The sequence below is a fragment of the Coregonus lavaretus genome (assembly GCF_964263955.1).
Source record: "Coregonus lavaretus genome assembly, chromosome: 33".
Lineage (NCBI taxonomy): Eukaryota > Metazoa > Chordata > Actinopteri > Salmoniformes > Salmonidae > Coregonus > Coregonus lavaretus.
The window spans coordinates 987,939-1,015,585 of NC_140020.1; the positions used below are offsets into that span (position 1 = coordinate 987,939).

The following is a 27,647-nucleotide window of genomic DNA, read 5'->3' on the forward strand; positions in this document are numbered from 1 at the left end:
TGGTCTCTCTCTCTCTCTCTCTCTCTCTCTCTCTCTCTCTCTCTCTCTCTCTCTCTCTCTCTCTCTCTCTCTCTCTCTCTCTCTCTCTCTCTCTCTCTCTCTCTCTCTCTCTCTCTCTCTCTCTCTCTCTCTGTGTGTGTGTGGCAATAGCAAGAAATAGACACAACAGGAGTGGTCGGCAGTCCGAGGGTGTGGCCAACAGGTAAGTCATGTCTAAACCTGCTCACCTTGTCTGCTGCAACACCTTGAAGCAGTCTACACTACATTACACTCTTCACACACACAGAGAGCTTTTCTAAGGAACAACATACCACTGGAACACAAAACACAACTGGATTATATCGTATTGATACTTTGTAACAGCATATATCATAAGGTATCATGTCTATCACCGTGTATTTCAGCAGTGTGAGCGGTTCCAGAGAGGTAGGTGTTCTCACCTGTCTCATTCATTTACCCGGGCGCTCCTACCTCACCACTCTGTCTCTTTACCTGAGTGATCTAAGGAAGAAGACGTCAAACTGATTATACTTACCTTTCTTGTTCTAACACTTGCACTTTTCTGACCAGCACTGACTTTGCTGATAGCTGCTTTATCGAGGAGCGTTGTACTGACTGTGACTGTGACTTGTGCTTGTCGTACCTAGCTACCTTAACATGAATGCACCAACTGTAAGTCGCTCTGGGTAAGAGCATCTGCTAAATAACTCAAATGTAAAAATGTAAATGTTTACCTGGCTGAATCTACCACACCACCTACCACGCCACTCCACACTCAGCCTGCCTCGGTCAGGCCACTCCACACTCAGCCTGCCTCGGTCAGGCCACTCCACACACAGCCTGCCTCGGTCAGGCCACTCCACACTCAGCCTGCCTCGGTCAGGCCACTCCACACTCAGCCTGCCTCGGTCAGGCCACTCCACACTCAGCCTGCCTCGGTCAGGCCACTCCACACTCAGCCTGCCTAGGTCAGGCCACTCCACACTCAGCCTGCCTCGGTCAGGCCACTCCACACTCAGCCTGCCTCGGTCAGGCCACTCCACACTCAGCCTGCCTCGGTCAGGCCACTCCACACTCAGCCTGCCTCGGTCAGGCCACTCCACACTCAGCCTGCCCACGGTCAGGCAGACAGTTTTCATTACTTAGGCTTAGTTTAGGCTTAGTTTTCATTACTTAGGCTTAGTTTTCAGTGGACCACGGAACCAGCCGTATGCTATCAAGCCTCTCAGAGTAAGAGTGCTGATCTAGGATCAGCTGTGGCTTTTACATCACAATTAATAAGATTACATGGACAGATCCAAGATCAGAACTAGTAATCTGAGACATTGATAGTCACTGACCGCGAGCTCTGCTATGAATATGGTGGGGCTCTTCCTGTCTCATATACTGAACCACTTCCTCTCTAATCATTAGAATATTAAATTATACTGAACCACTTCCTCTCTAATCATTAGAATATTAAATGATACTGAACCACTTCCTCTCTAATCATTAGATTATTAAGTTATACTGAACCATTTCCTCTCTAATCATTAGATTATTAAATTATACTGAACCACTTCCTCTCTAATCATTAGATTAGTAAGTTATAATGAACCATTTCCTCTCTAATCATTAGATTATTAAATTATACTGAACCACTTCCTCTCTAATCATTAGATTATTAAATTATACTGAACCACTTCCTCTCTAATCATTAGAATATTAAATTATACTGAACAACTTCCTCTCTAATCATTAGATTATTAAATTATACTGAACCACTTCCTCTCTAATCATTAGATTATTAAGTTATACTGAACCACTTCCTCTCTAATCATTAGATTATTAAATTATACTGAACCACTTCCTCTCTAATCATTAGAATATTACATTATACTGAACCACTTCCTCTCTAATCATTAGATTATTCAATTATACTGGACCACTTCCTCTCTAATCATTAGAATATTAAATTATACTGAACCACTTCCTCTCCAATCATTAGATTATTAAATTATACTGAACCACTTCCTCTCTAATCATTAGATTATTAAATTATACTGAACCACTTCCTCTCTAATCATTAGAATATTAAATTATACTGAACCATTTCCTCTCTAATCATTAGATTATTAAATTATACTGAACCACTTCCTCTCTAATCATTAGAATATTAAATTATACTGAACCATTTCCTCTCTAATCATTAGATTATTAAATTATACTGAACCACTTCCTCTCTAATCATTAGATTATTAAATTATACTGAACCACTTCCTCTCTAATCATTAGATTATTAAATTATACTGAACCACTTCCTCTCTAATCATTAGATTATTAAATTATACTGAACCACTTCCTCTCTAATCATTAGATTATTAAATTATACTGAACCACTTCCTCTCTAATCATTAGATTATTAAATTATTCTGAACCACTTCCTCTCTAATCATTAGATTATTAAATTATACTGAACCACTTCCTCTCTAATCATTAGATTATTAAATTATACTGAACCACTTCCTCTCTAATCATTAGATTATTAAATTATACTGAACCACTTCCTCTCTAATCATTAGATTATTAAATTATACTGAACCACTTCCTCTCTAATCATTAGATTATTAAATTATACTGAACCACTTCCTCTCTAATCATTAGATTATTAAATTATACTGAACCACTTCCTCTCTAATCATTAGATTATTAAGTTATACTGAACCACTTCCTCTCTAATCATTAGATTATTAAATTATACTGAACCACTTCCTCTCTAATCATTAGATTATTAAATTATACTGAACCACTTCCTCTCTAATCATTAGATTATTAAATTATACTGAACCACTTCCTCTCTAATCATTAGATTATTAAATTATACTGAACCACTTCCTCTCTAATCATTAGATTATTAAGTTATACTGAACCACTTCCTCTCTAATCATTAGATTATTAAATTATACTGAACCATTTCCTCTCTAATCATTAGATTATTAAATTATACTGAACCACTTCCTCTCTAATCATTAGATTATTAAGTTATACTGAACCACTTCCTCTCTAATCATTAGATTATTAAATTATACTGAACCACTTCCTCTCTAATCATTAGATTATTAAATTATACTGAACCACTTCCTCTCTAATCATTAGAATATTAAGTTATACTGAACCACTTCCTCTCTAATCATTAGATTATTAAATTATACTGAACCACTTCCTCTCTAATCATTAGATTATTAAATTATACTGAACCACTTCCTCTCTAATCATTAGAATATTAAATTATACTGAACCACTTCCTCTCTAATCATTAGATTATTAAGTTATACTGAACCACTTCCTCTCTAATCATTAGATTATTAAATTATACTGAACCACAACAGTATAGATCATTCCATTTTTACTATATCCTTCTATATTCTGATTCCCCCCCTATGTGCCCTGGTCAACAGTAGTGCACTATATAGGGAAAAGGGTGCCATTTGGGAAGCAGACATAATGTGTGATGGCGGTGTTAAGAAATAAACGATTCATATTACAAAATATTCTAAGTATTTCTATCGTTCTTTAATTATTTGCATTGTTCCCTTCCGTCAGCTGAAGCAGCAGCAGAGCCAGATCTTCTCCTTCCTGGACTCTAAGAAGATAAAGTACCAGGCGGTGGACATCACCCAGGGGTCAGAGGTCAAAGAGGAGATGAGGAAGAAGACAGGAAACCCTACTGCTCTGCCTCCACAGGTCTTCAACAGGGACGTCTACTGCGGGGTGAGTCTAATACCAGCTAGCACAAGACCAGGGCAGCGTCCTAAACAGCACCCTGTTCCCTATATAGTCCACTACCTTTGACCAGGGGGCCTATTGTGTATGTGTGGGCCCTGGTCAATAGCACATTTAGAAGGAGTAGGCTGCCATTGGGGACGCAGTCCTAGCTTCTCTGGTGCTGAAGAGATACTGGGAGCAGACCTAGCTTCTCTGGTCCTGGAGAGATACTGGGAGCAGACCTAGCTTCTCTGGTCCTGGAGAGATACTGGGAGCAGACCTAGCTTCTCTGGTCCTGGAGAGATACTGGGAGCAGACCTAGCTTCTCTGGTCCTGGAGAGATACTGGGAGCAGACCTAGCTTCTCTGGTCCTGGAGAGATACTGGGAGCAGACCTAGCTTCTCTGGTGCTGGAGAGATACTGGGAGCAGTCCTAGCTTCTCTGGTCCTGGAGAGATACTGGGAGCAGACCTAGCTTCTCTGGTCCTGGAGAGATACTGGGAGCAGACCTAGCTTCTCTGGTCCTGGAGAGATACTGGGAGCAGACCTAGCTTATCTGGTCCTGGAGAGAAACTGGGAGCAGACCTAGCTTCTCTGGTCCTGGAGAGATACTGGGAGCAGACCTAGCTTCTCTGGTGCTGGAGAGATACTGGGAGCAGACCTAGCTTCTCTGGTGCTGGAGAGATACTGGGAGCAGACCTAGCTTCTCTGGTCCTGGAGAGATACTGGGAGCAGACCTAGCTTCTCTGGTGCTGGAGAGATACTGGGAGCAGACCTAGCTTCTCTGGTCCTGGAGAGATACTGGTAGCAGACCTAGCTTCTCTGGTCCTGGAGAGAAACTGGTAGCAGACCTAGCTTCTCTGGTGCTGGAGAGATACTGGGAGCAGACCTAGCTTCTCTGGTCCTGGAGAGATACTGGTAGCAGACCTAGCTTCTCTGGTCCTGGAGAGAAACTGGGAGCAGACCTAGCTTCTCTGGTCCTGGAGAGATACTGGGAGCAGACCTAGCTTCTCTGGTGCTGGAGAGATACTGGGAGCAGACCTAGCTTCTCTGGTGCTGGAGAGATACTGGGAGCAGACCTAGCTTCTCTGGTGCTGGAGAGATACTGGGAGCAGACCTAGCTTCTCTGGTCCTGGAGAGATACTGGGAGCAGACCTAGCTTCTCTGGTGCTGGAGAGAAACTGGGAGCAGACCTAGCTTCTCTGGTGCTGGAGAGATACTGGGTGTACTGAAACATCCTTTTCAATGTAATCAGCTGATCATGGTCTTCAGTGTAGACCTTAAGCATTTGAATCAGATGTATAAGTGTCGGCCTGGAACAAAAGGCTGAATGTCATGCCCAGCCTGCAGTGTGACATCCTGGTTCTCCTGTCTGACTGGTTGCATCTATTCCCTATATAGCGCACTACTTTTGACCGGGGACTATAGGCTGCCATTTGGAATGCAGACAGTTTAGGGAAGGGCCAGAGGGTGTGGACCAACGATCAAATAATTACTTAGGCTGCACAACGCCCATAGCTATAAGTCAATACACACACACACACACACACACACACACACACACACACACACGCACACACACACACACACACACACACACACACGCACACTAGTAATTCTCCTCCAGGCGGTGCTGGAATTTCACCACAGCAGGGCGAGTCACGGCCACTTTAAAACATTCATGTGAACACAGTACAGCAAACATCCTTCCTGTTGGGGCGGACTGTCTGGCCACTGGCGTACCACACACACCTGCAGCCCCGACTGTCTGGCCACTGGCGTACCACACACACCTGCAGCCCCGACTGTCCGGCCACTGGCGTACCACACACACCTGCAGCCCCGACTGTCTGGCCACTGGCGTACCACACACACCTGCAGCCCCGACTGTCCGGCCACTGGCGTACCACACACACCTGCAGCCCCGACTGTCTGGCCACTGGCGTACCACACACACCTGCAGCCCCGACTGTCCGGCCACTGGCGTACCACACACACCTGCAGCCCCGACTGTCTGGCCACTGGCGTACCACACACACCTGCAGCCCCGACTGTCCGGCCACTGGCGTACCACACACACCTGCAGCCCCGACTGTCCGGCCACTGGCGTACCACACACACCTGCAGCCCCGACTGTCTGGCCACTGGCGTACCACACACACCTGCAGCCCCGACTGTCTGGCCACTGGCGTACCACACACACCTGCAGCCCCGGGAAGGCGGAGGGGGGGGGGGGGGGGGGGTACGGACACTGGGGGTCCCCCCTCCCCAGATAGCATATGAACACGTCCTAAGCCATGGCAAACATGTTTAGAATGACAGAAAATTAGCTGTAAAACTGCACAATTCTTTCTCAGCCACATGGCAAAATGTATAGAATAGCAGGAAATTAGCTTGCGCAGACTTTGCGGGGGGGGGGGGGGGGGGGGGGAACCCACAAAACTGCAGTACGCCACTGTCTTGTCCTGCCCTTTAACAACCTCTGAATGTAGACAAATACTGTTCCATGTTGTTGTTGGGTGTGTATCATTGCTGATCCTGTCTGTCTGTTATTGTGTTAAAAGCGTTGTGTTCGTTCATCTGTCCACTCCCATTTCCATCTATTTGCATCAGTATTACTCAGAATTAGTGGAACACACTGCATCCACAAACACAGCTCTTGTGCTGTCCCTCCCTATCCAATTGTTGTTTTTCTCCTCTCTCATCGCTCTCCCTCCCCCTCTCTCCCCCATCTCTCATCGCTCTCTCTCCCCATCTCTCATCGCTCTCTCTCCCCATCTCTCATTGCTCTCTCTGCCCCCTCTCTCCCCATCTCTCATCGCTCTCTCCCCCAACTCTCATTGCTCTCTCTGCCCCCTCTCTCCCCATCTCTCATTGCTCTCTCTGCCCCCTCTCTCCCCATCTCTCATTGCTCTCTCTGCCCCCTCTCTCCCCATCTCTCATTGCTCTCTCTGCCCCCTCTCTCCCCATCTCTCATTGCTCTCTCTGCCCAACTCTCATCGCTCTCTCTGCCCCCTCTCTCCCCATCTCTCATTGCTCTCTCTGCCCCCTCTCTCCCCATCTCTCATTGCTCTCTCTGCCCCCTCTCTCCCCATCTCTCATCGCTCTCTCTGCCCCCTCTCTCCCCATCTCTCATTGCTCTCTCTGCCCCCTCTCTCCCCATCTCTCATCGCTCTCTCTCCCCATCTCTCATCGCTCTCTCTCCCCATCTCTCATCGCTCTCTCTCCCCAACTCTCATCGCTCTCTCTGCCCCCTCTCTCCCCAACTCTCATCGCTCTCTCTCCCCATCTCTCATTGCTCTCTCTGCCCCCTCTTTCCCCCAACTCTCATTGCTCTCTCTCCCCCCTCTCTCCCCAACTCTCATCGCTCCCCCCACCCCTCTGTCTCTCTGCAGGACTTCTCTGTGTTTTATGAGGCGGTGGAGGCTGGAAAAGCAGAGGCCTTCTTTAAGCTGTAACAGCTGTAACCGAGAGAGGAAGATCACCTGCCAGAAGACTCTCCCCTCCACTCTCAGCATAATGATGATGCCATGGGGAAATTAGTTTTTTTTTTTTAAATGCAGTGCCTTCAGAAAATATTCACACCCATTGACTTATTCCCCATTTTGTTGTGATACAGCCTGAATTCAAAATGGATTGAAATGTTTGCACATTTATTGAAAATTAAATAAAGAAATATCTAATTTACATAAGTATGAGTGAATACATGTTAGAATCATCTTTTGGCAGCCAATCACAGCTCTGAGTCTTATTGGGTAAGTCTCTAAGAGCTCTTTGCACACCTGGATTGTGCAATATTTGCACATCATTCTGTTTCAAATTCGTCAAGCTCTGTCAAGTTGCTAGACAGCCATTTTCATGTCTTGCCATAGATTGTCAAGCTAATTTAAGTCAAAACTGTAACCAAGCCACTCAGGAACATTCAATGTCGTCTTGGTAAGCAACTCCAGTGTATATTTGGTCTTGTGTTATAGGTTATTTTTCCTGCTGAAAGGTAAATTCATCTCCCAGTGTCTGGTGGAAAGCAGACTGAACCAGGTTTTCCTCTAGGATTTTGCCTGTGCTTACCTCTATTCCGTTTCTTTAATCCTAAAAAACTCCCTAGTCCTTGCCGATGACAAGCACACCCATAACATGATGCAGCCACCACCATGCTTGAAAATATGAAAAGTGGCACTCAGTGATGTGTTGTGTTGGATTTGCCCCAAACATAACACTTTTTATTCAGGACATAAAGTTAATTTCTTTGCCAATTTTTTTTGTTGCAGTTTTACATAACTGCCTTGTTGCAAACAGGATGCATGTTTTGGAATATCTGTATTCTGTACAGGCTTCCTTCTTTTCACTCTGTCATTTAGATTAGTATTGTGGAGTAACTACAATGTTGTTGATCCAGCCTCAGTTTTTTCCTATCACAGCCATTCAACTCTGTAATGGTTTTAAAGTCACCATTAGCCTCATGGTGAAATCCCTGAGTGGTTTCCATTCTCTCAGGCAATTGAGTTAGGAAGGACGCCTGTACCTTTGTAGTGACTCTGTGTATTGATACACCATCCAAAGTGTAATTAATAACTTCACCATGCTCAAAGGGATATTCAATGTCTGCGTTTTTAAAAACACTATTATTAAACACAGTGTGAGTCATTGCCACTTATGTGACCTGTTAAGCAAATATTTACTCCTGAACTTATTTCGGCTTGCCATAACAAAGGGGTTGAATACTTACTGACTCAAGACGTTTCAGCTTTTCATTTTTAATTAATTTGTAAACATGTCAAAAAAACAGAATTCTACTTTGACACGGGGCATTGTGTGACACAACATCTCAAAAGGCAAGGGGTGTGAATACTTTCTGAAGGCATATATTTGGTATAATATAATAATAATAATAACCATCGTCTTGTTTAGAAAAATAAAGGTCTCATATTTCTGCTACCCAAGAATCACTGTGCTCCTCTGTAGCTCAGCTGGTAGAGCACGGCGCTTGTAACGCCAAGGCAGTGGGTTCGATCCCCGGGACCACCCATACACCAAAAAAATAATATTATGCACTTGGTCCTCTGTATCCGACGATCGTGACACTGCCTTGGCAGGAACTAATGGGGATCCATAATAAACCCCAGGAAGAGTAGCCGCTGCCTTGACAGGAACTAATGGGGATCCATAATAAATCCTAGGAAGAGTAGCGCTTGATGGTTTTTGCGACTGCACTTGAAGAAACGTTCAAACTTCTTGAAATGTTCCTTATTGACTGACCTTCATGTCTTAAAGTAATGATGGACTGTCATTTCTCTTTGCTGATTTGAGCTGTTCTTGCCATAATATGGACTTGGTCTTTTACCAAATAGGGCTATCTTCTGTATACCCCCTTACCTTGTCACAACACAACTGATTGGCTAAAGCATTAAGAAGAAAGAAATTCCACAAATTAACTTTTAACAAGGCACACCTGTTAGTTGAAGTGCATTCCAGGTGACTACCTCATGAAGCTGGTTGAGAGAACGCAAAGAGTGTGCAAAGCTGTCATCAAGGGTGGCTAATTGAAGAATCTCAAATATAAAATATATTTTGATTTGTTTAACACTTCTTTGGTTACTACATGACTCCATATGTGTTATTTAATAGTTTTGATGTCTTCACTATTATTCTACAATGTAGAAAATAGTAAAAAATAAAGAACAACCCTGGAATGAGTAGCTGTTCTAAAACTTTTGACTGGTACTATATTTTGCCGATAAAGCCCATTGAATTGAAATTGAAATTGAATTGAGAGAGAGAGAATGAGAGAGATTGACTTGACTACACACTGACACTGAGCTCAGATCAGCTTTATCTATCTGGCTGCATACAGATCGACTTGACTACACACTAACACTGAGCTCAGATCAGCTTTATCTATCTGGCTGCATACAGATCGACTTGACTACACACTAACACTGAGCTCAGATCAGCTTTATCTATCTGGCTGCATACAGATCGACTTGACTACACACCAACACTGAGCTCAGATCAGCTTTATCTATCTGGCTGCATACAGATCGACTTGACTACACACTGACAGGGGAGCTAGATACATACTGTAACTACTATTGATTGAAGAACGGCTACAGAGTGTCCTGAACAACTGACCAAAGATTTCATAGTGGTAAATCATTTAATCTAATTCTTTACCGCTAATACAAAAAGGAACCACTGATTAGATCATTGTGAGAGTACCAGCAGTTGCACAAAAAATTAAAAATAAATCTGTAAGTCATTGTCCATACGTAAACATGTATGCACACATGACTGTAAGTCGCTTTGGATAAAAGCGTCTGCTAAATGGCATATTATTATTATATTATTATTATTATTACTTTGGGGTGAAGCCCCGCCTCCCATGGTCTGACGCTCCTCCTATTGGTTTGAACCCCTTCCTCCTGTCTGTGTCTCTGACAAGTTAGATGGCTGTAGGTGGGGGATGAGGGAAGAGGAGAGGTGTTAATAAAAAATGTCAGGGTGGATCTCAGAGGGGTCATCAGAGGGATGGGGTGTTTGCCAACAATTTTTATTTTTTATTTATTTATTTATTAGGGATCCCCATTAGTTCCTGCCAAGGCAGCAGCTACTTTTCCTGGGGTCCGTCAAAATTAAGGCAGTTTTACAATTTTAAAAACATTACAATACATTCACAACAGATTTCACAGCACACTAAGTGTGTGCCCTCAGGCCCCTACTCTACTACCACATATCTACAACACAGAATCCATGTGTACGTGTGTGTATAGTGCGTATGTTATCGTGTGTGTGTATGTATGTCTGTGTCTATGTTTGTGTTGCTTCACAGTCCCCGCTGTTCCATAAGGTGTATTTTTACCTGTTTTTTAAATCTGATTCTACTGCTTGCATCAGTTACTTGATGTGGAATAGAGTTCCATGTAGTCATGGCTCTATGTAGTACTGTGCGCCTCCCATAGTCTGTTCCGGGACTGTGAAGAGACCTCTGGTGGCATGTCTTGTGGGGTATGCATGGGTGTCTGAGCTGTGTGCTAGTCGTTTAAACAGACAGCTCGGTGCTTTTCAACATGTCAATACCTCTCATGGTGGCGTGGTCATTGTGAGAGGCGAAGTGATGTAATACAGGAAGTGATGCGATCTGCGACCTCTGCCTACGACTCAGAATCATGTGGAGATTAGAGGCAGACGAAGGGTTAATCAGTAAATTAATCAATCAGGCTCAGAGTTAGACCTAATGCAGTCTGATAGTGTTCATTCCTACCCCAGTTAGACCTAATGCAGTCTGATAGTGGTTCTCTGATTGGCTGGTTATTGTGTTGGAGGGTTCTCTGATTGGCTGGTTATTGTGTTGGAGGGTTCTCTGATTGGCTGGTTATTGTGTTGGAGGGTTCTCTGATTGGCTGGTTATTGTGTTGGAGGGTTCTCTGATTGGCTGGTTATTGTGTTGGAGGGTTCTCTGATTGGCTGGTTATTGTGTTGGAGGGTTCTCTGATTGGCTGGTTATTGTGTTGGAGGAATCTTCTCAGTGATTTGTGTAGGTACAGTAGAGAAGGATGTGTTCAATGGTTTCCCATACCCCGTTCAAATAGCCTACTGGTGGGCCTGGTACCTACTCCCATACCCCGTTCAAATAGCCTACTGGTGGGCCTGGTACCTACTACCATACCCCGTTCAAATAGCCTACTGCCCCTGATCCACTCAAACTGGTGGGCCTGGTACCTACTCCCATACCCCGTTCAAATAGCCTACTGTCCCTGATCCACTCAAACTGGTGGGCCTGGTACCTACTCCCATACCCCGTTCAAATAGCCTACTGTCCCTGATCCACTCAAACTGGTGGGCCTGGTACCTACTACCATACCCCGTTCAAATAGCCTACTGTCCCTGATCCACTCAAACTGGTGGGCCTGGTACCTACTACCATACCCCGTTCAAATAGCCTACTGTCCTTGGACAATCAGAGAAGATCCCTCCAAAACACAATAATCAGAGAAGTTCCCTCCAAAACACAATAACCAGCCAATCAGAGAAGATCCCTCCAAAACACAATAACCAGCCAATCAGAGAAGATCCCTCCAAAACACAATAACCAGCCAATCAGAGAAGATCCCTCCAAAACACAATAACCAGCCAATCAGAGAAGATCCCTCCAAAACACAATAACCAGCAAAGGGGAAAATGACGGAGATCTCCAGAACCTCCTCTAACTGTCTGACGAGGACATCCTTACATTTACATTTTAGTCATTTAGCAGACGCTCTCATCCAGAGCGACTTACAGTTAGTGAATACATATATTTTTTATACTGGCCCCCCGTGGGAATCGAACCCACAACCCTGGCGTTGCAAACGCCATGCTCTATCAACTGAGCTACATCCCTGCCGGCCATTCCCTCCCCTACCCTGGACGACGCTGGGCCAATTGTGCGCCGCCCATGCGGCCGGCTGCGACAGAGCCTGGATTCGAACCAGGATCTCTAGTGGCACAGTTAGCACTGCGATGCAGTGCCTTAGACCACTGCGCCACTCAGGAGACGACCTTAAAACGTTAATACTATTCCTAACCACCTGTGGTCTTAAGTCTAGAATATACTATTCCTAACCACCTGTGGTCTGAAGTCTAGAATATACTATTCCTAACCACCTGTGGTCTGAAGTCTAGAATATACTATTCCTAACCACCAGTGGTCTGAAGTCTAGAATATACTATTCCTAACCACCTGTGGTCTGAAGTCTAGAATATACTATTCCTAACCACCTGTGGTCTGAAGTCTAGAATATACTATTCCTAACCACTTGTGGTCTGAAGTCTAGAATATACTATTCCTAACCACCTGTGGTCTGAAGTCTAGAATATACTATTCCTAACCACCTGTAGTCTGAAGTCTAGAATATATTGTAAACAATCCGAACCTAGTCCCAGTCTGCCGTGCCCAATCCAGCAGGTGGGGGTAATGCACCATCCAGTTTGCACTCCGCCGTAAAACCTAACACAGGGGGGCCAGTATGAAAACCTAACACAGGGGGGCCAGTATGAAAACCTAACACAGGGGGGCCAGTATGAAAACCTAACACAGGGGGGCCAGTATGAAAACCTAACACAGGGGGGGCAGTATGGAAACCTAACACAGGGGGGCCAGTATGGAAACCTAACACAGGGGGGCCAGTATGAAAACCTAACACAGGGGGGCCAGTATGAAAACCTAACACAGGGGGGCCAGTATGGAAACCTAACACAGGGGGGCCAGTATGAAACATGTATGCACTCACTAACTGTAAGTCGCTCTGGATAAGAGCGTCCGCTAAAATGACTAAAATGTAAAAATGTAACAGAGGAAGCCATAGGGAGACTCTCAATTGTATACTCCTTGTGTCCTCTTGTCACGCCCCCTTCTCAAATCCCATTGGATGAGAAAGCCAGATGTCATTCATTATTTTTATTTTTTTGGGGGGGGTGGGTTGGGGTAAGGGGTGGGGGTGGTAGAAGGATTACTTTATCCTATCCCAGGTATTCCTTAAAGAGGTGGGGTTTCAAATGTCTCCGGAAGGTGGTGAGTGACTCCGCTGTCCTGGCGTCGTGAGGGAGCTTGTTCCACCATTGGGGTGCCAGAGCAGCGAACAGTTTTGACTGGGCTGAGCGGGAACTATGCTTCCGCAGAGGTAGGGGAGCCAGCAGGCCAGAGGTGGATGAACGCAGTGCCCTCGCCTGGGTGTAGGGACTGATCAGAGCCTGAAGGTACGGAGGTGCCGTTCCCCTCACAGCTCCGTAGGCAAGCACCATGGTCTTGTAGCAGATGCGAGCTTCAACTGGAAGCCAGTGGAGTGTGCGGAGGAGCGGGGTGACGTGAGAGAACTTGGGAAGGTTGAACACCAAACGAGCTGCGGCATTCTGGATGAGTTGTAGGGGTTTAATGGCACAGGCAGGGAGCCCAGCCAACAGCGAGTTGCAGTAATCCAGACGGGAGATGACAAGTGCCTGGATTAGGACCTGTGCCGCTTCCTGTGTAAGGCAGGGTCCTACTCTCCGTACTTCCCCTCTGACCTTCTCCTCCAATGGGTTTTGAGAAAGAGTCGAGGAGAGAGGACGCGAGGGGTATGCAATTGACATTCTCCCATAGAGATCTGGCATTAACAAGATTACGCCGACCAGGGGAGCAGGGCAGTCTGCAGAGCATTACAGGACTACCAAAGGCTGCGTCTCAAAGGGCACCTATTCCCTATGTAGTGCACTCCTTTTGACCAGGGCCATAGGGAATAGGGTGCCATTTGGGAGTCAGTAGTATGTTCAGTTCAGGACATCTTGGTTCAGAGAAAAGGGAGCACTAATGTTAGAAGGGCCTGGTCTGATAAAAGACACCAAGAGCGACAGACTTGTTGAGCTTCCCAAATGGCACCCTATTTCCTATGTAGTGCACTGCTTTTGACCAGAGCCCTATTCCATGGAGTGTACTCGTTCAAATCAAATGTATTTGTCACATGCTTCGTAAACAACAGGTGTAGACTAACAGTGAAACGCTAGCTTACTTAATTTTTTTAACTTATTAATTTAACCTTTAAAACAGGGATTCACATTGAGATTAAAATTATATTTTACAACAGAGCCCTGTATACATTACAATAAAAACAGACTAATAAAACAACATACACATATATGTGTGTAAAACGATATAATTCAGCGCACAATAACAAAATAAAACATATTTAATAAAAGCAATCACATTCGACTACATAGAGGTCCTCAATCAATCATTTAAACTGCCTGACAGGCACCAGCACGTCTAACTGCAGAACACGGATTTCCCCAAATCTGTGGAGACTGAAGGGATCTCTACTGTTATCCATTCCTCAGAACGGGTTGGGTAACTTATGATTCTTAACTTAATTAATGAAGTTACATATAGAGGGAGTTTCTGTCAGATTGCTTTGTAATAAATAAAAGAGAATGCAGCTCTCTTCTTACAGACAGAGACGTCCATCCCACATTTCTATACAGACTACAATGATGAGTCCTAAAATTGTCCCCTGTGATAAAACGTAAAGTGCCTTGCAAAAGTATTCAGCCCCCTTGGCGTTTTTCCTTTTTTGTTGCATTACAACCTGTAATTTAAATGGATTTTTATTTGGATTTCATGTAATGGACATACACAAAATAGTCAAAATTGGTGAAGTGAAATGAAAAAAAAAAACTTGTTTCAAAACATTCTAAAAAATAAATAACGGAAAAGTGGTGTGTGCATATAGTGGGGAAAAAAAGTATTTAGTCAGCCACCAATTGTGCAAGTTCTCCCACTTAAAAAGATGAGAGAGGCCTGTAATTTTCATCATAGGTACACGTCAACTATGACAGACAAAATGAGAAAAAAAAAATCCAGAAAATCACATTGTAGGATTTTTAATGAATTTATTTGCAAATTATGGTGGAAAATAAGTATTTGGTCAATAACTAAGAAAAGTATTTTTTAAACCTCCCGCTTTGGGCTGGATGTGTCAATGTGTAGCTCATACATGCATAATCTATGAGCAAAATTACTGTTTTACGTCAATTAGCCACGAAATCCCTAGTTTGAAAGTGACTTTACTTGAACCCTGTGCCATTATTCCCTACATTTCTCTTTATTAATTTTAAGCATCTTTTAACACGGGCTTAACACCTAACAAACGCTTTTTACTTTTCTAACACTTTTTTTTACAAAGGCCATGTCCTGTTGTTACCTGTTGCTTGCATTACACCGGGGAAGAAAACACTTCAATTTTCTCAACTTACTCCAAGGCAAACATTTGGACTATATTAGCTAATAATAATAATTATTATTATTATTACACAGCTACGTGGTTTACTAACTCATATTGAAGCTTAGAGAACCCCAACTGATGTATAGAACAATCTTAAAACGATCGTGAAACCTCTATCACAATAAATGTATTTGACTTGGTGAAAATCTGTTTTTCAGATGTCAAATGAATGGTGGAAAAACAATTGTAACCTTTTCCCTGTTTGACCGCTAGGTTATATGGGTAATTATGACTCAAACTGTGGTACTCTATTGCGGTGCAGGTTTCTCCTAACAACTTTCTCCGTATTTTACCTTTTAGTGGTCATCGTCTCTAGCATGACACGAGCAGAATTAAATGTAAAAGTCTTTGAAAATAAAAAGCTTTGTATACTCTCAGTGCTCCGTTGTTTTTGTGAGAAATCTTCAAAAAAATAACAGGAATTTGAAAATGAAAAGTAAACTAATATATGAAAATACTAGTATACTTTTCATTTTCAAATTCCTGTTATTTTTTGAAGACTTCCCTGCCTGGTGAAGGTCTACAATTTTGTTTCTGGTGTCCTTTGACAGCTCTTTGGTCTTGGCCATAGTGGAGTTTGGAGTGTGACTGTTTGAGGTTGTGGACAGGTGTCTTTTATACTGATAACAAGTTCAAACAGGTGCCATTAATACAGGTAACGAGTGGAGGACAGAGGAGCCTCTTAAAGAAGAAGTTACAGGTCTGTGAGAGCCAGAAATCTTGCTTGTTTGTAGGTGACCAAATACTTATTTTCCACCATAATTTGCAAATAAATTCATAAAAAATCCTACAATGTGATTTTCTGTATTTTTTTTTCTCATTTTGTCTGTCATAGTTGACGTGTACCTATGATGAAAATTACAGGCCTCTCTCATCTTTTTAAGTGGGAGAACTTGCACAATTGGTGGCTGACTAAATACTTTTTTCCCCCACTGTATATGAAAATACTACATGTCATGTCTTAAAATTGACATCCAACTTACCTCTATATTGTTTAATGTCCTGCGGATTGGAGAAGAAAGATGAACAGTTCAACAGGAAAATGACTGTCAAGTAGCCAGTAACCTTCACAGAATCCAGCCTAGCTGACCCCATGCAATTTTCCAGATTTTTTACAACTTTTTTTCCTCTGGCCTCCGTTGATTGTCACCCAAATTCTGGCCATCCTACAAGGGTAAAAACTCAAATAATGTTTGAACGGATTATGGTAGAGACATGAGGTTTGGACCACTGGTTTTCATAGAGGATTATCTACACAATTAACATATTATTTTACCCATTGGTCAAAATATGTGTTTTTGATTGAACACCCTAGAATGAGCATTATGATGCATTTACATGACACTGCAACATTCTATGGCAGCCCTGTTAGCTCCCCATTAACATTACAAGGGGAATATTTAAATAATGCTATGTAACTGAATGTCTAGAATTAGAACAATCTAGAAGTTGGCCTAAATCTCTAAATATATGGCTCTGTATTGAAAAAAGTCAGATATGGACAACCCTATGGTCACGCCCTGACCTACAGAACTCTAGTTAGTTTGGTCAGGGTGTGAATATCATGTGTGTGTTGATTCTATGTCTGTATTTCTATGTTTGGCCGGGTGTGGTTCCCAATCAGAGGCAGCTGTCGCTCGTTGTCTCTGATTGGGGATCATACTTAGGCAGCCAGTTTTCCTGCCTGTGTTGTGGGATCTTGTTTTGTGCTTGGTGAGTTTGGTGAGTTTGGCTTGTGTGTATAGCCTTCCGACGTCACGTCACGTTTCGTTTATTGTTTTGTCGAGTGTTTATTACGTTTAAATAAACATGTATGCATATCACGCTGCGCCTTGGTCCGTCCCGTCTATGAATGAACGTGACACCTATGGACAAAAACTGGTTAAATCAATGTTGTTTCCATGTAATTTCAACCCCAAAAATAAATGTGATGACATTGAATCGAAATGGAAAACTAATTGGATTTGCAAAAAGTAATCAATGTTTGGGCATTTCTTATTTTTTTCACCAAAATGTTAACCTAAATCCAATGACATTGTGAAATGTTTTGTTGATTTCACATTGAATTTTACGTTAGTTGACAACTCAACCAAATGTAAATCAAAACTAGATGTTGAACTCAGTGGAGGCTGCTGAGGGGGGAACGTCTCATAATAATGGCTGGAACGGAGCAAATGGAATGGCATCAAACACCAATGCCTCGGCTGTAAACTCATTGAGGCCCAAAAAGCGTTCTGCTGCACTCACAATAATTCACATTCTTCTCCGTTTGTGCTGTGTGTACAGTTTATGATCATTGCAATAAATGCTACAAAGTCCACATTTTTTACATGCAATATATATATATATATATTTTTTTATTTGATTTATTTAACCTTTATTTAACCAGGTAAGCCAGTTGAGAACAAGTTCTCATTTACAACTGCGACCTGGCCAAGATAAAGCAAAGCAGTGTGATGAAAACAACAACAACACAGAGTTACATATGGAATAAACAAAACGTACAGTCAATAACACAATAGAAAATATATATAAAGTGTTTGCAAATGTAGTAAGTTATGGAGGTAAGGCAATAAATAGGCTATAGTGCAAAATAATTACAATTTAGTATTAACACTGGAATGATAGATGTGCAGAAGATGATGTGCAAATAGAGATACTGGGGTGCAAATGAGCAAAATAAATAACAATATGGGGATGAGGTAGTTGGGTGGCTAATTACAGATGGGCTGTGTACAGGTGCAGTGATCGGTAAGCTGCTCTGACAACTGATGCTTAAAGTTAGTGAGGGAGATGAGAGTCTCCAGCTTCAGAGATTTTTGCAGTTCGTTCCAGTCATCGGCAGCAGAGAACTGGAAGGAATGGCGGCCAAAGGAGGTGTTGGCTTTGGGGATGATCAGTGAGATATACCTGCTGGAGCGCAGACTACGGGTGGGTGTTGCTATGGTGACCAATGAGCTAAGATAAGGCGGGGATTTGCCTAGCAGTGATTTATAGATGACCTGGAGCCAGTGGATTTGGCGATGAATATGTAGTGAGGGCCAGCCAACGACAGCGTACAGGTCACAATGGTGGGTAGTATATGGGGCTTTGGTGACAAAATGGATGGCACTGTGTACAATGTAAATGTAAATGTACATCCAATTTGCTGAGTAGAGTGTTGGAGGCTATTTTGTAAATGACATCGCCAAAGTCAAGGATCGGTAGGATAGTCAGTTTTACGAGGGCATGTTTGGCAGCATGAGTGAAGGAGGCTTTGTTTGCGAAATAGGAAGCTGATTCTAGATTTATCTTTGGATTGGAGATGCTTAATGTGAGTCTGGAAGGAGAGTTTACGGTCTAACGTAAGGTATTTGTAGTTGTCCACATATTCTAAGTCAGACCCGCCGAGAGTAGTGATTCTAGTCGGGTGGGCGGGTGCAAGCAGCGTTCGATTGAAGAGCATGCATTTAGTTTTACTAGCGTTTAAGAGCAGTTGGAGGCTACGGAAGGAGTGTTGTATGGCATTGAAGCTCGTTTGGAGGTTTGTTAACACAGTGTCCAATGAAGGGCCACATGTATACAAAATGGTGTCGTCTGCGTAGAGGTGGATCTGAGAGTCACCAGCAGCAAGAGCGACGTCATTGATATACACAGAGAAAAGAGTCGGCCCGAGAATTGAACCCTGTGGTACCCCCATAGAGACTGCCAGAGGTCCAGACAACAGGCCCTCTGATTTGACACACTGAACTCTATCTGAGAAGTAGTTGGTGAACCAGGCGAGGCAGTCATTTGAGAAACCAAGGCTATTTAGTCTGCCAATAAGAATGCGGTGATTGACAGAGTCGAAAGCCTTGTCCAGGTCGATGAAGACGACTGCACATTACTGTCTTTTATCGATCAGGGTTATAATATCGTTTAGGACCTTGAGCGTGGCTGAGGTGCACCCATGACCAGCTCGGAAACCAGATTGCATAGCGGAGAAGGTACGGTGGCTTTCAAATACTTTCAAAAGGCAGGGCAGGATATATATATAGGTCTGTAACAGTTTGAATCTAGAGTGTCACCCCCTTTGAAGAGGGGGATGACCGCGGCAGCTTTCCAATCTCTGGGGATTTCAGACGATACGAAAGAGAGGTTGAACAGGCTAGTAATAGGGGTTGCGACAATTACAGCGGCTAATTTTAGAAAGGGTCCAGATTGTCTAGCCCAGCTGATTTGTAGGGCTCCAGATTTGGCAGCTCTTTCAGAACATCAGCTGTCTGAATTTGGGTGAAGGAGAAGCGGGGGGGCATGGGCAAGTTGCAGCGGAGGGTGCAGAGCTGGTGGCCGGGGTAGGGGTAGGAAAGCATAGCCAGCCGTAGCAAAATGCTTATTGAAATTCTCGATTATCGTACATTTATCGGTGGTGACAGTGTTTCCTAGCCTCAGTGCAGTGGGAAGCTGGGAGGAGGCTGCTCTGGACTTTACAGTGTCCCAAAACTTTTTGGAGTTAGTGCTACAGGATGTAAATTTCTGTTTGAAAAAGCTAGCCTTTGCTTTCCTAACTGATTGTGTATATTGGTTCCTGACTTCCCTGAAAAGTTGCATATCGCGGGGGCTGTTCGATGCTAATGCAGTATGCCACAGGATGTTTTTGTGCTGGTCAAGGGCAGTCAAGTCTGGGGTGAACCAGGGGCTATATCTGTTCTTAGTTCTGAATTTTTTGAATGGGGCATGCTTATTTAAGATGGAGAGGAAAGCACTTTTAAAGAACAACCAGGCATCCTCTACTGACGGAATGAGGTCAATATCCATCCAGGATACCCGGGCCAGGTCAATTAGAAAGGCCTGCTCGCTAAAGTGTTTTAGGGAGCGTTTGACCGTGGACCCATTATCATTTTACATTTACATTTCAGTCATTTAGCAGACGCTCTTATCCAGAGCGACTTACAGGAGCAATTAGGGTTAAGTGCCTTGCTCAAGGGCACATCGACAGATTTTTCATCTAGTCGGTTCGGGGATTAGAACCAGCGACCTTTCGGTTACTGGCACTACGCTCTTAACCACTAAGCTACCTGCCACCCGCAAGCAATGAGGCAGTGATCGCTGAGATCCTGGTTGAAGACAGCGGAGGTGTATTTAGAGAGTAAATTAGTCAGGATGATATCTATGAGGGTGCCCATGTTTACGGATTTAGGGTTGTACCTGGTAGGTTCCTTGATAATTTGTGTGAGATTGAGGGCATCTAGTTTAGATTGTAGGACGGCCGGGGTGTTAAGCATATCCCAGTTTAGGTCACCAAGCAGTACGAACTCTGAGGATAGATGGGGGGCAATCAATTCACATATGGTGTCCAGGGCACAGCTCGGGCTGAGGGGGGTCTGTAGCAAGCGGCAACAGTGAGAGACTTATTTCTGGAAAGGTGGATTTTTAGAAGTAGAAGCTCAAACTGTTTGGGCACAGACCTGGATAGTATGATAGAGCTCTGCAGGCTATCCCTCTCCGTTTCGTTCTGTCAGAATGGATCCTTCGGTTTCCTGGAATGAATGAATCTGGATCATCTCTTATCTGAGTTCATGCAACAAGTGGTCACAGCGCCTCTCTCTGGCGCAACTATGGAACTACAGCATAAAGTGGAACGGGGGTTGCCATGGCACCGCGTCACAGTGACCAGAGCAGACCGACCAAGGGCTAGGCGTGGAGTCTGCTATGTAGCTGGCGGTGGGTGCTGTGCCTATCCCTAGCAATTAGAGGGCAATAAATTACCCATATCCTAAATAACTAGCTAGAGAGCCATGGACATATTCTGGCATAAATGCAGGGTAAAATGTTACTAGGGTTGCAGGCTTTGTTGTTGTTAGCTAACGTTAGCTCGGCTGCTAATTTAGCTAACGCGTTCTAACTAACGTTAGCTATTCAGAGCTAACGACCGGCTCTAGCTAGCTAGCAAGACAAATAGCTAGAAATCTAGACTAGCTAGGTACCCAGTTGACAAGACAGAGACCATTACGCGAAAGGGAGAATTCATGGAGACGTGACGCCAAGGTAATCTGAACGAGGTGGGTTGATAATGCCTCTTTCCAAACTTTAATTTAACGTTCAACCTAAACAAATAGCAAATCGACTCAAATAAATGTTGATCATCTGGTGATGTAGCAGCTAGCTAACGTTAGCAACATGTTGCTTGTTTACAATGATGGATGAGGCTAGCTATAGCTAGCTGGGGATTACGTCTTGCAACGGAAACCGTTTACTGTTTAAGACCCAAACGGAAGTAAACAGAACGAAACGGGGAGGGACCTACCTGAATTTGTCCAATAGAAACACTATGTTTTGTTGCAAAACGTTTTCCGTTTGCAACAGACGAAACGTTTTGCAACAGAATCGGCTTAATGAATACACCCCTGGCAATGTAGTGTTTTCAGTTCATTCTTATTTACCTAACCCTGCCTTGTTGCTCTCCCGAAACCATGAATTTGCTGTAGCTAAACTAATAATAATAATAATATATTTATTTTATGTAGCGTTTTTCATTAAATGAAGAATGTCAAAGGCATTTTTGTTTTTCATTAAATGAAGAATGTCAAAGGCATTTTTAAAACAAAACAAAAAACAAGGATTCAGTAATTGATGATAGTTCATGTGGGGCTGGACAGTGATCTTCCACGGAGGCGGGCATGTCCAGATGACATCCAACTCAAGGGATTCGAACTAAGACTAATAATAGCTAACTGATATTCTATTTTTAAACTGAGCAGGTGGTTGCGTGTTGTGGTGGGTGGATGACATACAGTGCCTTCACTTATTCCACATTTTGTTGTGTTACAGCCTGAATTATAAATGGATTAAATATATATATTTTCTCAACCATTTACACACAATACCCCATCATGACTGTGAAAACATGGTTTTAGAAATTGTGCAAATTTATTCAGAATGAAATACAGAAATAGCTCATTTACATAAGGATTCACACCCCTGAGTCAATACATGTTAGAATCACCTTTGGCAGCCATTACAGCTGTGATTCTTTCTGGGTAAGTCTTTAAGAGCTTTGCACACCTGGATTATACAATATTTGCACATTATTCTTTTTTTAATTCTTCAAGCTCTGTTAAGTCGGTTGTTGATCATTGCTAGACAGACATTTTAAAGTCTTGCCATAGATTTATAAGCCGATTTAAGTCCAAACTGTTGCCACTCAGGAACATTCACTGTCGTCTTGGTAACCAACGCCAGTGTATATTTGGCCGTGTGTTTCAGGTTATTGTCCTGCTGAAAGGTGAATTCATCTCTGTGTCTGGTGGAAAGCAGACTGAACCAAGTTTTCCTCTAGGATTTTGCCTGTGCTTACCTCTATTCCATTTATTTAATCCTAAAAAACTCCCTAGTCCTTGTTGATGACAAGCATACCCATAACATGATGCAGCCACCACCATGCTTGAAAATATGAAGAGTGGTACTCGGATGATATGTCGTGTTGAATTAGCCTAAAAACATAACACTTTGTATTCAGGACATAAAGTTTTACTTTAGTGCCTTATTTTTATCCATCTACCAATAGGTGGCCTTCTTTGCGAGGCGTTGGAAAACCTCCCTGGTCTTTGTGGTTGAACCTGTGTTTGAAATTCACTGCTCGACTGAGGGACCTTACAGATAATTGTATGTGTGGGGTACAGAGATGAGGTAGTCATTCAAAAATCATGTTAAACACTATTATTGCACACAGAGTGACCCCATGCTACTTATTATACATTTACATTTACATTTTAGTCATTTAGCAGACGCTCTTATCCAGAGCGACTTACAGTTAGTATTATGTGACTTGTTAAGCCAATTTTTTACTCCTGAACCTATTTAGGCTTGCCATAACAACGGGTTGAATACTTATTGACCCAAGACATTTCAGCTTTTCATTTTTAATTAATTTGTAAAAAAATTCTAAAAACATAATTCCACTTTGACATTATGGGGTATTGTGTGTAGGCTAGTGACACAACAACATGTGGAAAAAGTCATGGGGTGTCAATGACTGTAAAGTGATGTTATTAAGGTAGTCCAGGTGGGAGACAGTTGTTTTGGGCTGATTAACGTTAGCTGCCCCTTCTCCCCTTACTCCCTCGCTACAAGTGGCCTGTCGCTAACAGACTAGCCTCTGTCGCTAACAGACTAGCCTCTGTCGCTAACAGACTAGCCTCTGTCGCTAACAGACTAGCCTCTGTCGCTAACAGAATAGCCTCTGTCGCTAACAGACTAGCCTCTGTCGCTAACAGACTAGCCTCTGTCGCTAACAGACTAGCCTCTGTCGCTAACAGACTAGCCTCTGTCACTAACAGACTGTACCAGGCTATCTGGCATGTCCTGAAGAAGGACATACTCCTGAGTAGTAAGAGCAGTTTAACTATAGTTATCGCTATAGTTATCGCTATAGTTATCGCTATAGTTATCGCTATAGTTATCGCTATAGTTATCGCTATAGTTATCGCTATAGTTATCGTCCTTAGTGTGGATGGCTCTTAAAGATAACCATACCATAGGTTCTGTCCCAAATTGCACTACCTTTGACCTTTATAGTGTTCCGTGTCCCAAATGGCACTACCTTTGACCTTTGTAGTGCACTATATAGGAAATTAGTGATGGGGGGGGGGGGGGAATCGATAGTTACATATCGGGATATTATCTTTGCGCTAGTTGGCTCTACCTGCAGCAGAACTCCAGTATTGTTCCTTCATAGCCTGTTCTCCATCTTCTGTTTAAATAAGGAGCCAGTTTATTTTCAGCACTCGTTTTCTGATGGCTCTCTCTTGTGCCTCTGCAGCAGACATATGGTGAGCAATGTGTTTGGAACATCGAATCAAAAATAAAATCACAGTATCGAATCTCAATACATATAGAATCGTGAGAATCGTGAGAATAATCGCGATAATATTGTATCGCGAGGTCCCTGGCAATTCCCAGCCCTACAGTACACCATCCTCATCACCTCATGGACATTTCAACTCTGTAGTACCTCTGTTTCTTAGTGACCAAGGCGCACAATGCAGCAAAACTCACCCTATTCCCTTCATAGTGCACTACTTTAGCCAGAGCACTATGGGTTAAACGTAGTGCACTACAGGCTATAGGGAATAGGGTGGCAATTGGGATGCAACCGACCAACCACGGACATGACGTTTCCTAACTCCTATTCTTGAGGCTAATATGTTTGATATTTATGTTGTCTAACTTTAGTAATATGGGTGTTGTAACTAAGGATGTTGTAACTAAGGATGTTGTAACTAAGGATGTTGAACTGAATCACATTTGGTTATATTTCCAGTCAGATGTGAAAGCTTCTCAGACCTGTCCAAAAACATTGGCCTATTGAATTGCATTATTGTGAAATACAATGACAAAATGGCTAAAGCAGTCAACAGAATGACTAGGCTAGGATGTTATGCCTTAAGATAATGTGTTAAGGCTCTGTCACAAATGGCACCCTATTCACTAGCTACTTTTGACCGGAGTCAAAAAGGGCTCTGGTCAAAATGAGTGCACTATATAGGGCAGACGGTGGCATTTTGGATACACACTAGGTTATATCAATGTTATTGACTGGTAGATAGCTACAGTCAGTGATACAGTGTAATATGTTATTGACTGGTAGATAGCTACAGTCAGGGATACAGTGTAATATGTTATTGACTGGTAGATAGCTACAGTCAGTGATACAGTGTAATATGTTATTGACTGGTAGATAGCTACAGTCAGTGATACAGTGTAATATGTTATTGACTGGTAGATAGCTACACAGTCAGTGATACAGTGTCATATGTTATTGACTGGTAGGTAGCTACAGTCAGTGATACAGTGTAATATGTTATTGACTGGTAGGTAGCTACAGTCAGTGATACAATATGACTCATCTGAATCATCTGATGACTTCTTCTGTGTATCCGTCCATGCAGAATCTCCTGTCAGAGGGACAGCATGGATACAGAGAAAATTCCCCACCCTTACGAGGACAACCGAGATGCAGAACGCCAGAGTCGCCAGTCCCGCAGGAGCACGGCTGGGAAAGATTCCGAGGCGTCGGTCCGAACTCTGAAACGGGACAAGAGTCGGGACGGAGAAAGGTATGAGAGGGACAGCTGTGCTGGGGACCAGGGTAAGACACTGGAACTGGATCCGGACCGGGACCGCATGTCAGATGGAGAGCGTAGGAGGAGCAGCTCATTCTACTCGGAGGACTACGAGAACCTAACACCCTCAGAACACACGCTGTCTCCCTACTCCCGCACGCCCTCCCCGAGCCCTCGCCGAGCGGGACCCCGCGCCAAGAGGGTCTCCAGCAGTCCCCTACACAAAACAGGTACCGTACACACACACACACACACACACACACACACACACACACACACACACACACACACACACACACACACACACACACACACACACACACACACACACACACACACACACACACACCCGTGTGGTGTAACACATAGAGATGTCCTAGTTGTTATGTAGGTGTAACACATAGAGATGTCCTAGTTGTTATGTAGGTGTAACACATAGAGATGTCCTAGTTGTGATGTAGGTGTAACACATAGAGATGTCCTAGTTGTTATGTAGGTGTAACACATAGAGATGTCCTAGTTGTTATGTAGGTGTAACACATAGAGATGTCCTAGTTGTTATGTAGGTGTAACACATAGAGATGTCCTAGTTGTTATGTAGGTGTAACACATAGAGATGTCCTAGTTGTTATGTAGGTGTAACACATAGAGATGTCCTAGTTGTTATGTAGGTGTAACACATAGAGATGTCCTAGTTGTTATGTAGGTGTAACACATAGAGATGTCCTAGTTGTTATGTAGGTGTAACACATAGAGATGTCCTAGTTGTTATGTAGGTGTAACACATAGAGATGTCCTAGTTGTTATGTAGGTGTAACACATTTAAGAGCTAGGTTTTGAGTGGCGCGACCTGTAGAGACGCTTGAGGGAGGACAGTCGTGTGTTTGTAAAGCAGATGGCCCGGGTTGGATCCAGCTATGTGCTGAATCAGGAGGAAGTGGTACTGGCTAAGCAAGCAGCGTGACGTCCTTTACGTAGGGAGTGATGCATAGTTTCATGAGACCATTGTCCTTTGTTGTGTGTGTCCCCCAGGTGTGCGTCACAGTTTGTATTGTGTGTTTCCCCTCCGTAGGCGTGCGTCGGGGTGTGTCTCGCCCTCCCCGTGTGGGTGCCCAGCCCCAGCGACCTCAGCGTTGGGGGGTAAGGACCGGGTCCCAGAGCCTGGTCAAGGACTCCACGGCGCCCCCTAAAGATCTTGACCTGGTGACCAAGCGCATGCTGTCGGCCCGCCTGCTGAAGATTAATGAGCTACGCAACGCCCTGGCAGAGCTACAGCTCCACACCGACCTACTCACCAAGGAGAACCGCGTCCTCAGACAGGTAACCTAACTAACCCTGACCCCTGACCCTGACCCTCAGACAGGTAACCTAACTTACCCTGACCCCTGACCCTGACCCTCAGACAGGTAACCTAACTAACCCTGACCCCTGACCCTGACCCTCAGACAGGTAACCTAACTAACCCAAACCCCTAACCCTGACCCTCAGACAGGTAACCTAACTAACCCAAACCCCTAACCCTGACCCTCAGACAGGTAACCTAACTAACCCAAACCCCTAACCCTGACCCTCAGACAGGTAACCTAACTAACCCTGACCCCTGACCTTGACCCTCAGACAGGTAACCTAACTAACCCTGACCCCTGACCCTGACCCTCAGACAGGTAACCTAACTAACCCTAACCCTGACCCTCAGACAGGTAACCTAACTAACCCAAACCCCTAACCCTGACCCTCAGACAGGTAACCTAACTAACCCTAACCCTGACCCTCAGACAGGTAACCTAACTAACCCAAACCCCTAACCCTGACCCTCAGACAGGTAACCTAACTAACCCTAACCCTGACCCTCAGACAGGTAACCTAACTAACCCTAACCCTGACCCTCAGACAGGTAACCTAACTAACCCAAACCCCTAACCCTGACCCTCAGACAGGTAACCTAACTAACCCAAACCCCTAACCCTGACCCTCAGACAGGTAACCTAACTAACCCAAACCCCTAACCCTGACCCTCAGACAGGTAACCTAAC

At 43.7% G+C, this 27,647-nt stretch overlaps 2 protein-coding genes across 3 annotated transcripts in view; both read left to right on the forward strand.

The window, feature by feature from the left end:
• The first annotated feature begins 225 nt into the window (after nucleotides 1-225).
• LOC311108776 (SH3 domain-binding glutamic acid-rich-like protein 3) lies at nucleotides 226-9,447 on the forward strand. Of its 2 annotated transcripts, XR_014610534.1 has the most exons (4): nucleotides 238-426; nucleotides 3,583-3,750; nucleotides 7,139-7,441; nucleotides 8,581-9,447. XR_014610534.1 is itself a non-coding variant. In XM_084151520.1 (3 exons), the coding sequence occupies exons 1-3, from the start codon at nucleotides 382-384 to the stop codon at nucleotides 7,199-7,201; spliced, it is 276 nt and encodes a 91-aa protein (XP_084007646.1). In that variant the 5' UTR covers nucleotides 226-381; the 3' UTR covers nucleotides 7,202-9,437. The 2 variants fall into 2 exon arrangements, 1 of the variants encoding a protein (XP_084007646.1); XM_084151520.1 differs by having other exon boundaries at nucleotides 226-426; nucleotides 7,139-9,437.
• Nucleotides 9,448-21,399: 11,952 nt separating this feature from the next.
• The window catches only part of LOC311108701 (lebercilin-like), a 33,813-nt gene continuing 27,565 nt past the window's right edge, over nucleotides 21,400-27,647 (forward strand). The window contains exons 1-3 of the mRNA XM_084151421.1: nucleotides 21,400-21,552; nucleotides 25,441-25,844; nucleotides 26,687-26,934. Of these exons, the coding sequence (XP_084007547.1) occupies nucleotides 25,463-25,844; nucleotides 26,687-26,934 (630 nt within the window). The 5' untranslated portion in view covers nucleotides 21,400-21,552; nucleotides 25,441-25,462. The remainder of the gene's footprint in view (nucleotides 21,553-25,440; nucleotides 25,845-26,686; nucleotides 26,935-27,647) is intronic.

Coding starts and splice junctions, on each gene's coding strand:
- LOC311108776 (XM_084151520.1), top strand. CDS start 382: ATGTCTATCACCGTGTATTTCAGCAGTGTGAGCGGTTCCAGAGAG. Junction 427..3,582: donor GTGTGAGCGGTTCCAGAGAG/GTAGGTGTTCTC, acceptor CCCTTCCGTCAG/CTGAAGCAGCAGCAGAGCCA. Junction 3,751..7,138: donor ACAGGGACGTCTACTGCGGG/GTGAGTCTAATA, acceptor GTCTCTCTGCAG/GACTTCTCTGTGTTTTATGA.